Raw genomic sequence first — 12,417 nt, 5'->3', positions numbered from 1 at the left:
ATTTACCCTTAACATTATTTTAACAATCATAGTATGATTTAAACTTAATCAAAATTTGAATTTTACAATATTGTAAAAATATATTTCTGGTTTATTTTTCTATTTAGTATCTTATTTATTTAATATTTTATTCAATATATATTTTATTTATTTTTATATAATTAATTGAGTTTTGTGTATGTAATAGAAAATAAAATCGATCTAAAAAAATAGATTTATTCAACAACTGACTGGTAGTATGCTACAAAACCCTCTTTTTTTCATTTTTCTGAATTTGTACAAACTTGTCGTGTTACTCAATATAATGCTTTTTAAATATGGTGAATTCCGGTATGTATTTTTGAATAGAAAAATAGTTTTGCTAACACATAATAGGAAGAAATAGGCATGTCATTTAATATTGGACATGATTATATTTAAAATAAAAATAAAAATTTATTTAATACTTTGTATTAAGATATTACTTGTGTAGCACACTTACATGGTTTAACTCCTTCATTTCTTTAACTGTTTGGTATAAAATTGTAACGTCTATCTATATTAGTTGGCTTTGTTTAACTCAACGTCATTTGCTTATATTTTTATAATTTTTTTTCTTTCTCCGTTCAATTAAAAATTAATATAATAACAAAAACCTTTAAGTTAATTAATAATTATCTTCGACTAAACTCATAAAATTGACAGTATGCGATCGGAATCAGTGGCAAGCTGGAACACGGTCTTTGTGTGACTCTGAAATTATTAATGTTGTAAGTTCAGTCAATGCATTCAACAGTTATTTTCTTCACACGCTCCAGTCAAAATTTTCATGCAATTACATTCAATAGCTTCAAACAGAATAAACCACTTCCAGTTACTGTCACTGTTTAATCAACCTCTGATTCATCTCTTCAACCTTCAGCCTTGTGACTTGTCAGATACAGAAACCCACACAGCAAAAATATAAAAGAAAAAAACTTGACTTTGTTTAATCCCTCAAATGGGCATGATCAGAAAAAGTTGCTACTCTCTACCCTTTGTTTTTTTCTGTACTGTTTTCTGGTTTCTTCATCTTCTTCCCGTGTCAGATGCAGATAACACAGGCTTGATTTTCAAGGGCTGTGCAGAGCAGAAACTAGAGGACCCATCTGGGATATACTCACAGAACCTGAAATCCCTTTTGGATTTGTTGGTGTCACAATCTGGAAAAAAGGCATTCTTCACGACAACCTCTGGAGAAGGCCAGAGTGTGATGAGGGGTCTATACCAATGCCGAGGGGACCTCTCAGACACCGATTGCTACAACTGTGTTAGCAAGATTCCTGACATGCTTGAAAACTTGTGTGGCAAGGTGGTAGCTTCGCGTGTTCAGCTTATTGGATGCTACCTGAGGTATGAAATTGTTGGGTTCAAGCAGGTGCCTGAGACTCAACTGCTTTACAAGGTATGTGGGTCCAAGAAAGATAGTTATGATGATGGGTTTGAGGAGAGAAGGGACTCTGCATTTGGTATGGTGGAAAGTGGTGTGAAAAATGGTGGAGATTTGTTTTACACAGGGAGCTATCAGTCTCTGTATGTGTTGGGGCAGTGTGAGGGTGATTTGGGCAAAGATGATTGTGGGGATTGTGTGAAGAGTGCTGAGGATCAAGCCAAGGCAGAGTGTGGTGACTCTATTTCTGCACAGATTTATCTGCACAAATGTTTCATTAGCTACAGCTTTTATCCTAATAGAGGAGGTTCATCTTCTGCAGGTACAGTAACAGAAAAGTATATCTTCTTTTCCTACTTAGTATAAGTGAGATTACCAGTCTTGCTTTCTTGGCTGAATCACAATGAGTTCAGAAGGATTTTAGCAAAGTAGTATACATGTTTCTCTTTATCTGGTGAAAAAAGTGCAATGTGTAATATTATTTGTTTTTGTGAATTGATACAAGTTCTTCTTAGTAAGAGGATGAGGTGTCTTTTTGCTTAAGTTTTGCACTTAATGGTTGTTGCTGTGTCCATTTCTCAAAACTCTAATAATAACAAACCTTGTGTTATGTGTTTGATTGGATCAGGATCAGATACACAGAAGACTGTAGCTCTTGCAGTTGGAGGGTTTGCAGCTTTGGGTTTCTTAATTGCTTGTTTCTTATTTCTGAAGTCAATGCTGAAGAGAAAAGGTGAAAAGTATTGAATATTGAACTATATATATATATATATATATATATATATATATATATATATATATATATATCATGCATAACTAGGTGGTTCATATAGAGTTTCTTTACATTGAAGCATATAACTCCTATATGAATATACTTGAAGACTCTGTAGAGTTAGGAATGGAATGTGGTAAAATAAACCATAATTATCACAATGCATTTTTGGTTTTGTATAGTTGATGTGCTTTTGAGATGGTTGAATCATATGCAGCATGAATTTAGAAAGTAAAATGTGGGACACTTGTTCTCGGGTGGTGATGGAACCTTCTCAGAATTAAAGATTTTAAATTCGAATGTGATAGAATGTTTAACTCTAATTCCTGATCACATCTTGACAGTCATATTTTTAGAAACAATTAATTGCATGTGTAAATGACCGATTGAAGTGATAATGTATGAGTGCACAAATTTTTAAGCATAAGGGAAATATAGATAGAATACTTTATCTAGGAGCTTATAGTGTAGTTCTTTTATTGCTGCATAATTGCACTTTTGTTCTTACTTATCTTAAAAAGTCGTAATCAATCTTGCATTTGGGACCATTTCACCTTTTGCTTTTCCTTTTGTCCTCCCAAACTGTAACACCCCTACGTATTCTTTCTTATATCAATAATAATATTTTTTGACCACCATAACTTTTTCATTAACCTCCATGTCATGAACTTTCATGGTTTATAGAGAAAGTTTAAAATACTTAACTTTTATACAATTTAAAATGTATTTTTAAATTTTAAAATATTATGAATTAGTATTTCTAAATTATATAATTCAAAAATATATTTTATTTCACACAACATAAATTTTTTTACTTTATTAGAAAGGTGTTGATAAAAAGTATGGAATGTTAGAAGGAAACTATGGCATGTGGGTTATGATTAAGAATTGTGAATTAGATTAAACGGATGAATTTTCAAATGAGACACTTTGTTGAGTTTATCTTGCGTTGAGTTGAGCAAGGTCTATTTTATATTGAGTAGCATTTCAAATTAGACACTTTGTTGAGTTTATCTTGCGCTGAGTCGAGTTAAGCAAGGTATGTTTTATATTAAGTAGAATTAGGCATAGTCTTTAGCATAGTTAAGTCAGGTCGATGTTGGATTGAGTCAAATTGAACTCATATCAAGTTCATATCATACCATATTACTTCAATTTAATACAAGATCAACTAGGAACAACCATCGCTTTCCCTATTGGACATTGTTAGGAACAACCACTGGGAACAACTATTGCTTTTTCGAGGTCCGATAGCATGGTTAGGAACGATGACCGCGTTTCTGAGGTATTGTCTATTTTGGAACGAGGAATTCTATCATGGTTTTGTTCTTTAAAGGCACCTCGGAGGGTGGAGGGAGAAAAGAGTATTTAAACTGTGTTTGATATCGAAGTGAGACTTATTGAATGTATTGGAACATATGCAAATAGTAAAAATTATTAAATAAAAACTAATTTATAATTAATGTAAAATATTTGAAGATGAATTTACAATTTAAAATATTTAAAATATTTAAAAATTAAATAAAGTTTTCTTATAATACCAAATCCACTTTTTGACATAATTTTTAAGTCCATTAATTTAATAAAACAACAATAAAAGAATATATTTAGAGTGGATTGATTAACTCATTAGTAGTTTGTAATGCTTAAGAAAAAGTAGAGGTAGAAGCGAAACATTGTTATGACATAGGAAGCCATGGTTCTCCCAAAATTTTTGGAATTTATCTATTAGGTATATATTTATATATATTTTTAAAATATATTTATATATTATTTATATTAAGTTTATATTATGAAAATTTATAATAAAAATTAAAATAAAGATAAAATAAAAAATTTAATGGAGATATTGATTTATAAAAGAGATTAAAGTTTTTTTTATGGTTATAAGATTTTTTCACCATTTAAATAATCATGACAATGTATGAGGAGAAAGAGATAAAAAGAGATAGATTGAGAAACAGAGGTTGTGGATAGAGATGACAAATAAACCCGTCCTCATGGGTATTGCCCGAACCCGTCCCCGTTTTGACGGAGAATCCCCGCATTGACTGGGTATGGGTATGGGGATTCCCCGACTTTTTCAATTGGGTATGGGTATGGGTATGGGGATTCTCCGACTTTTTTAATTGGGGATGGGGATGGGGATGGATATGGGGATGTACATATCTCCACCATAATACCCATCCCCGCCATATCTTCGTTTCAGTTTAAATTATTATAATTAATTAAGTAACCACATATATATATATATATATATATATATATATATATATATATATATATACATACTTTCTATTTTTTATTTTTTCTAATTGTTTGGTTTGTCATGAAACTCATTTGCATCTCCAATATATTTTTTATCTTATCATAAACTTTATGTAATTATATTAAAATGATGTATGTAAATTTAAAAAAATTTATGTCTCACATTTGAATATTTCTATTATGTTTTAATATTTTTATTTATTGTATATTTTCCTTTCACATGAGAATGTTTAATACTCTCAATTTAAATGTTTAATAGCATAAACCTTTAACTTACTAGGTAATATAAAAAAAAATTCTTTACTTATTATTATTATTATTATTATTAATTTTTGTTTCATTTGAAGAACTTTTTTGTTTCGTTAAAACAATTCTCTATTTCTATTGAGTATATATGTTGATAAATTTTTATTAGATCTCTAAGGTATTTTTTATCTTATCATACCCTTAATTTTACATTGTTTTCCTTTGTGCGATTTCTTTCAATAGTCTCTCAAATTGTTTCAAAGACACACATTTTTTAATTTTATAATATTTTTATTTGTTGTTTATTTTCATCCTGTAAAATATTATTTCGATATATTTTATTTAATTATTTTTTATTTTATAACTTATTATCAATCATACTGTAATTTTTTCACTATAATTGTATAAATAACTTTTATTTACTACAATATAAAAATTTAATGTAATTGTCATGAATATTTTTTTTATCACCATCCAACATATAATGGAGTTTAAAAGATACAATATTTATGTCAAAATTTTATTATTATGTTTATTATTTGTTCTTTGTGTCATTTTGATCAAGTGATGTATTAACACTTTAATTAGTGTATAAAGAAGAGATTCATTAGAATTTAAAAAATTGAAGTAAAAAAACATTTAAAATTTATTTTAATTTGAATATTTATTTTACTTTTATATTTTTAAAAAATATTTTTGAATTTTATCAACTAGGTTTCATTAATGTTTGCAAATTGGTATTCTAATCTAAAATGTAAATAATTATAATTTATTTCAAAGTATTTGATATCGAAATTGAATATTTGATAATATTATGTTTCCTTTACCGTAATTTTTTATTATTTTATAAAAATTAATTAAAATTTATGTTGAAGTAGTAAGGAAATGGGTACGGGTATGGGTACGAGATTATACCCGTTACCCAGTGGAAATGGGGATGAGATAAACCTTTGATACCCGTTGGGTTTGAGTATTGGGATGAAGATGAATTTTTTTTACAGGAATGGGTATAGGATAGTGAAATTCGTCTCCGTCCCGCCCCGTTGCCATCCCTAGTTTTGGAACACATAGATTGAGATTGAAGTATACATTCTCCCATGATCTCTCACAAATCAAGGTTAATATCTTATTATGATTTATGTATGTTAGATTTATGGTTCTTCTTAGTATGTTTCTCCCAAACTAGTATAAACCCTAATTATGATTTTATGAATTATTTTATGAAATTGGTATGAACCCTAATTATAATTTTTTTCAAATTAGTACAACCCTTAATTATGAAATGTGTTTTGTGTTTTCCACTGTCTATGGTAAATTTTTTAAAAGTTTTGAATTTATGCAGTGTTGCTTATTTAATTAAAGTGGTATGAGTTTTGTTATGTTTTGTAATGTGATAATTGTGATTTGTGAAGATAAATTTTATCTTTTTCTAAAGAGGTGAGAGATGATAAATTTATATTAGAAAAAATATGATAAAGAGTAAAATAATTGATTATTCTTTTAAAGAGGAAGATTTGTGATAAAAATGAAAAAAAATAACTAAACTTGAGATATGAGAACCAAGAATTCAAAACAATAAAAAATAAATCTCTAAATGTCCTAGAGCTACATATAATGAATTTAAAAATTCATTAGAACGCGATCTAGGAAAAACGTCATCAAATATGATAATACCTACCAAATCAAATTGATGAGGTACGAATGACTTATCTAGAATGATATTTGTGATATGGTATCATGATATAACAGTGAATGATAATCATATATTTTTGGATTCTACTATTATATGTACTTATTTTAAGTAAAAGAAATGAAGAGAGAAAATAGAAAATTTTTTTTAACTTAAAAATAATTATATTTAAAAAATATAATTTGGCACACCTACATATTTTGTACAAATTTTGCTATTGAAGGGACGCATGATTTGGTTTCGATTTCTAAAAAGTACATTCGAAAAGAAACAAAATAAAGTATATTCTTTATAGATGATTTTTATTTTCTATCATGTAAATAAATCACACCTCATGTTTACAATTTACTTTCATCAACTTAATAAATATTTACTTCAGATAATAACTCTCCAACTAGAGGTGAGATGATCACACCTCAATTAAAGATGTTACATCGAGGTTGAGGTTGAATAAAAAAAGTAGTAAAAAAAATATAAAAATCATAAATTTAATAGATGAAAAGATGTGAAGAGAATTTATAAATAGAATTTAAAAATTTATAATTTTAAGTAATAAAATTTCATTTTTCTTTAAATTCTCTTCCCAAACACCATAATTTATTTTAGGTTTAATAATGTTTTTAGTCCTCATTTTCGAGTCAAAATCTCAAAATAGTATCCAAATTTTTAAAAGTCTCAAATTGGTCCCCTTTTTTGTTAAAACGTCTCAAGTTTACCCTTTCTGTTAAATCTGGCTAGACGGCGTTAAATGGGGTGCCACTTGTCAGTTCCTTGATTTTTTGATTTTTTTTTTGATTTTTGATTTTTTTTTTTAAAAATTGCCATGTGTCAAGCTGTCATCGTGCCACGTGGCAGTGACAAAGTTATGTGGCAGTGACAATGACACATGTCAGTATTATGCCCGATGTCATTTTCTTAGTCTCAATTTGGTCCCTTTATTTTAATTTTTGTCTCAATTTACTCCCAATTTTTGTAAAAATTAACAATTTTGTCCCTTTCCAAATTGAAATCAAATTTAATTTGTATATAAATATACACAAATATTTCTATCAAAATTGATATTTCAAGTAAATATTTTTAACCAAATTAAGTTCATTTAATTAATATTTTACATTGAACTTTATTTAATATTGTTTTAAAGTTGTTAATAGAAAATAATGTTAATAGAAAAAAAATTCATAAATTAACTAGTTCGTGTAACAATAAAAAACATATAAATTTAAAATTTGAAAACAATTTTAAGTAAAGTTAAATGTGAAACACAATTTTAAATAAACTTAGATATGTTAAAAATATATAACAAATATACCAATTTGAATAAAAATATCAAATTTAATAAAAATATTTGTATAACATTTATAAAAAATTAATTTTTGTTTTAATTTGGAGAGGGATGAAATTGATTTTTTTTTACAAAAGTAGAGACTAAATTGAGACAAAAATTAGAATATGGGGACCAAATTGAGACTAAGGAAATGACACTTGGCATCATACTGACACGTGTCATTGTCACGGTTACATCACTCTATCACTGTCACGTGGCACGATGACAACTTGACACGTGGCAATTTTTTTAATTTTTTTTTAAAAATTCAAAAAAAAATGAAAAAATTCAAAAAATCAAGGAACTGACATGTGATATCCCATTTAATGCCGTCTAGCTAGACTTAACAGAAAGGGTAAACTTGAGACATTTTAACAAAAAAAGGGACCAATTTATAATTAAACCTTTATTTTATTTATACAAATAATTACTTTTCTAAAAATTCTAAAAATAGAGTTATCTTTTCTTTTCTTAATCATGATTACAGTGAAATGTTTAAACCGGTATCGCTTTCCCTTGAGTTAAGATTTCCAATTAGAATGTAATGCAATGCATATCTTATTTCTTCATTTCACAGGCATCGTCTTAACCAAATACACATATGTGGCTTTAAAATAACTCATTTTTTCAAAAATAAATTATTTTATTTTTTAACTTTTAAAAAAATCATATTTTAGAGAGTGGGAGTGAGAGAAATCGTGACACTGTACGAAAAAAGTTGCAAACAAATAGACATGGTGCACGGGTGCTGATAAACTAATAAGTTTAAGTTAATGCTATTCCATTACATGAGTGGAGAAATCAAGTTGGTCTTTCAGAGAACGATAATTGTGATGACACAATTTAGGGATGCGAAGAGTTAAATATGATTTTGATCTCTTGATTTTTAGTGAAAATTTGAATTAGTTTATTTTTGAACCTTTAAATTAATTTAGTCTCACATCTTTAGAAGTAATTGAATTTAGTCTTTTTATATCCAAATTTTGTTAAGTTTATTTGACGTATTTGAAACGTCAAATAAGTCTAATAACATAATCTATTTAAAATGACTAAATTTCATATTTTTAAAGTTGAAAGACTAAATTAAGTCAAAGTTTCAACGAAAGACTAATTTCAATTTTTACTAAAATTAAGAACCAAAAACATATTTAACTCCAAAATAAATGCATAAAATTTTTGAAGGTACTAAATACATAAAACACATTAAAATCATAATATATATATATATATATATATATATATATATATATATATATATATATTAATACTCTAAGTTCTATCACTGAAGGAGGATGCACAAGACTTCTTCATTTTCTCATATTCCAAAACATATATGAACCAACATGAATAAACCCAAGAAAAAAAAATGAAATCTTAGTTGCAAGTTTTTTGCTTGAAAGACTTTTCTTTGACTTTCAAGAACATTTAAATCTTTTATCTGTCTACCATTTCAGTCATCTAAACAAGACCTAAGAAAAAAATGGAAAAATACGTACCATTTTGGCATTCAAGAACTCATAAATCTTTGATCTTGTCTAGTATTTCATTCATCTAAACAAAACCAAAGTTAAAAATAAACATGAATATATTCGATGAGAAAGAAGAAAACAATCGATAGTTGAGTAAATATCAAAACTTTGATCACAAAAGAAAAAATAAAAAAATACATACCATAGTGATTCTTGAACAAAAAGTTTTATGCTTTAGACTCTTATGTGTGTGACCTTCGAGAACTCTTCAATCTTTGATCTTATCCAAGAGTTCATTGATCTCAAAGAGAATAAAGTTAAGATCAAAACATAAACGAAATTGGTATTTAAAAACTTTGTTAGGTCAAAAAGAAGAAAGTTCTTTAAAAATTGAAACTTTGTCAAGAATAAAAAAAAAAAATGGATAAATGCATACCATTGTGATTGTTGAAGACGTCTTAAAGAATGCTAAGAAAGAAGATAGTACCAAAAAAAATTCAAACTTTGTTAGTAAACTTTGAATAAGAGAATATAAAAAAATTATACAATTTCTTGGGAAAAAAGAAAAGTAAATTTTTTTGTTTCAAAAGAACTCAAACAAGTATAATAAAATAGACCGACAACGAGCAAATATAAATTTAAGGTAGTTAAAAATCAATTGAGATCTTTTTTTGGCTTAAATATACATTTGGTCCTTATTTTCATTTTTTATTATTCAATTTGGTCATCATCTAAGTGTTGTGTTCAATTAGGTCCTTGTTTTCGTCAAATTTTGGTCAATTTGGTCCTTTTTACTAATGGTGTTTAAATAGCTAACGTTTTTGAACAATACATGTTACTTGTCACCTCCGAGTTTTTTATTTATTTTTCTTTTGAGTTTTTTTTTTTAATTTAAAAATATTTATCCACATGTCAAGTCATAATTGTGCCACGTGTTAATGTTAGTGTCATGTGTCAATTTGTGGTTGTGTTATTTTTTGTGTGCTCAATTTAGTATCCACATTCATTAATTTTGTTCAATTTAGTTCTTATATTCGTTATTTTTGTGCACTTTTGTCTCAATTTTGGTTAAAATGAATCAATTTTGTCCATTTCAAATTAACACCAAATTTAATATCTTTTATAAAATTATAGTAATATTTTTTCTAAAATTTTACATTTTTATTAATTACTTTTAAAATTCATTTAAAAATTATTAAATTTAATTATAAATTGAATATAATTCTTAGATTTAATTGTTACATAGAATACAATTCTTTAAAATATTATTAGAATATAATTATTAAATGTTTTCTTTTAATATTTATATTCTAAAATATTGATGCTTTTAAAATTGATATTCAAAAATATTAGAGATATTTTAGAAAAGTAAATTAATATTTATAAAATTAAAATTAAAATATTAAATATTTTAGATTTTAATAACTAAAATGCAATAAAAATATTAAATATTTTAGATTTAAATGTCAATTTTACAAATGTTAATATATATTTTTAAAAAATTTAATAATTATATTTTAATAATATTTTAAATAATTATATTCTATTTAACAATTGAATCTAAGAATTATATTTAATTAATAATTAAATATAATAATTTATAATTGAATTTCAAAAATAATTTAAATTTTAAAAATAAATATATAATATTGGTAAAAAATTAATTTTGGTCTCAATTTGAAAGAAAAAAATCATTTCATTTTAACAAAATCTAGAACTAAATTTAACAAAAATAGCGAATATAGGGGTTAAATTGAAAAAAAAAATAATAAATATTGGAACTAAATTGAACAAAAAGAAATAATACAATAACAACCTGACACATGACACTAACATTGACCCATGACACAATTATGACTAGACACATGGACACTTGTTTTGAAATTAAAAAATTTATAAAAATATAAAAAACCAAGAGTTGACACATGACGTTTAATGTTCAAAAACCTTAACTATTTAAACATCATTAATAAAAATAATCAAATTGACCAAAATTTGACGAAGATGAGGATCTTCTTTATCGCAAAACAAAAATAAGGACCAAATTGAACAAACACAACAAAAATAGGGACCAAATGTGCATTTAAGTTTTTTTTTTTTGTTTACTTTAAGAATAAAAGAACAAAGATTATTCAAAATTTATAAATAATAAAATGATAGAATAATTATAAAAAATTAATTTCACTGTCTTTTGTTATCTAATTCATCTTCTTTAAGTTAACAAGTTTAATTACGCAAATCTACGAAATTATAAAATTGACTTAGTAATAAAATTAAAAAAACATGTGAGAAAAATTATAAAACTATTGAATTTCTGGATGAGAAAGAAGACACGATCAATTCTTCATACTTACATAGTAGTCCTTACATCTATTGTTAATGATAAATTGTAACACAATTTTACCAATATCCTTACTTTTAAAAGGTCATATAACTAGAATTAAAATTATAAAATCATGATTTAGTTAATTAAAGCAAATTAGCATTAAGACAAATAAAAATAACTAACTAAATAATGTTAAAAAAAGTTATTCTAATTAAGTAACTACGTATCTATCAGTAAAACGTCTAGTCACTTATAATTTTAGATTGATAGGCACAAATTATCAACCAAGTTATAATTGTTATCAATGATTGTCCATTGATTTGATACATTTATTTATATGATTGATATCTATATGATTCATTACATTACTCTTTATGTAAATATTTGTATTAACTAAGTTGATTTGTTTCCTTTATGGATTACATGTTATATCTATCATTAGAACTCTTTCTATCAATAATAATACACAAATGAGTTGCTCCATATTCTCTCATTCTCTATTCTCTATTGTCTCTTCTATTCTCTTTTATCTATTATTCTCTCTATTATTCGCTTTATTTCATAACACGTTATCAGTACGATGCTCCAACCAATTGAGGACTAGTGGAAGCTTTTTATCTCTAACGACAGTGCTCTGCGTGTCTCAATGGAGGCTCTTTCTAATCCTTTCTCAATTTATAATTTTACCTTATATTCTTCTTCTTGTGATAAGAATTGTTTGAATTTATCAATTTTCATCTCTGTCTTATTATTTTTATTTTTATTATGACGATGGATATTATTATTATTATTATTTTGATGATTTTTATTATTTTATGTGCTAGTTCTAAACACGTGAAACGTTGCAAATTTTGGATTTGTGACCCTTGATATTACAAGGAAGAATTTCTTATATTGGATTTTAAATGTAGAAA

The 12,417-nt window shown here is 26.0% G+C and overlaps 1 protein-coding gene across 1 annotated transcript; it reads left to right on the top strand.

Moving 5' to 3' along the window:
• Nucleotides 1–777: 777 nt before the first annotated feature.
• Nucleotides 778–2,574, top strand: LOC114191194 (plasmodesmata-located protein 3-like). The gene is made up of 2 exons (XM_028080375.2): nt 778–1,730; nt 2,037–2,574. The coding sequence occupies exons 1-2, from the start codon at nt 980–982 to the stop codon at nt 2,153–2,155; spliced, it is 870 nt and encodes a 289-aa protein (XP_027936176.1). The 5' UTR covers nt 778–979; the 3' UTR covers nt 2,156–2,574.
• Nucleotides 2,575–12,417: the final 9,843 nt, after the last annotated feature.

Source organism: Vigna unguiculata, chromosome 7 (genome assembly GCF_037176805.1).
Source record: "Vigna unguiculata cultivar grain cowpea cultivar isolate G323 ecotype 2 chromosome 7, ASM3717680v1, whole genome shotgun sequence".
Taxonomy (NCBI): domain Eukaryota; kingdom Viridiplantae; phylum Streptophyta; class Magnoliopsida; order Fabales; family Fabaceae; genus Vigna; species Vigna unguiculata.
Note: the sequence above shows the minus strand (reverse complement) of the source record. Positions and strands in the feature narration are given on the sequence as shown.

Excerpts from the sequence above, each read along its gene's own strand:
- LOC114191194 (XM_028080375.2), top strand. The coding sequence starts at position 980 with ATGGGCATGATCAGAAAAAGTTGCTACTCTCTACCCTTTGTTTTTTTC. Across the intron at positions 1,731-2,036 it reads AGGAGGTTCATCTTCTGCAG|GATCAGATACACAGAAGACT; the intron begins GTACAGTAACAG and ends TGATTGGATCAG.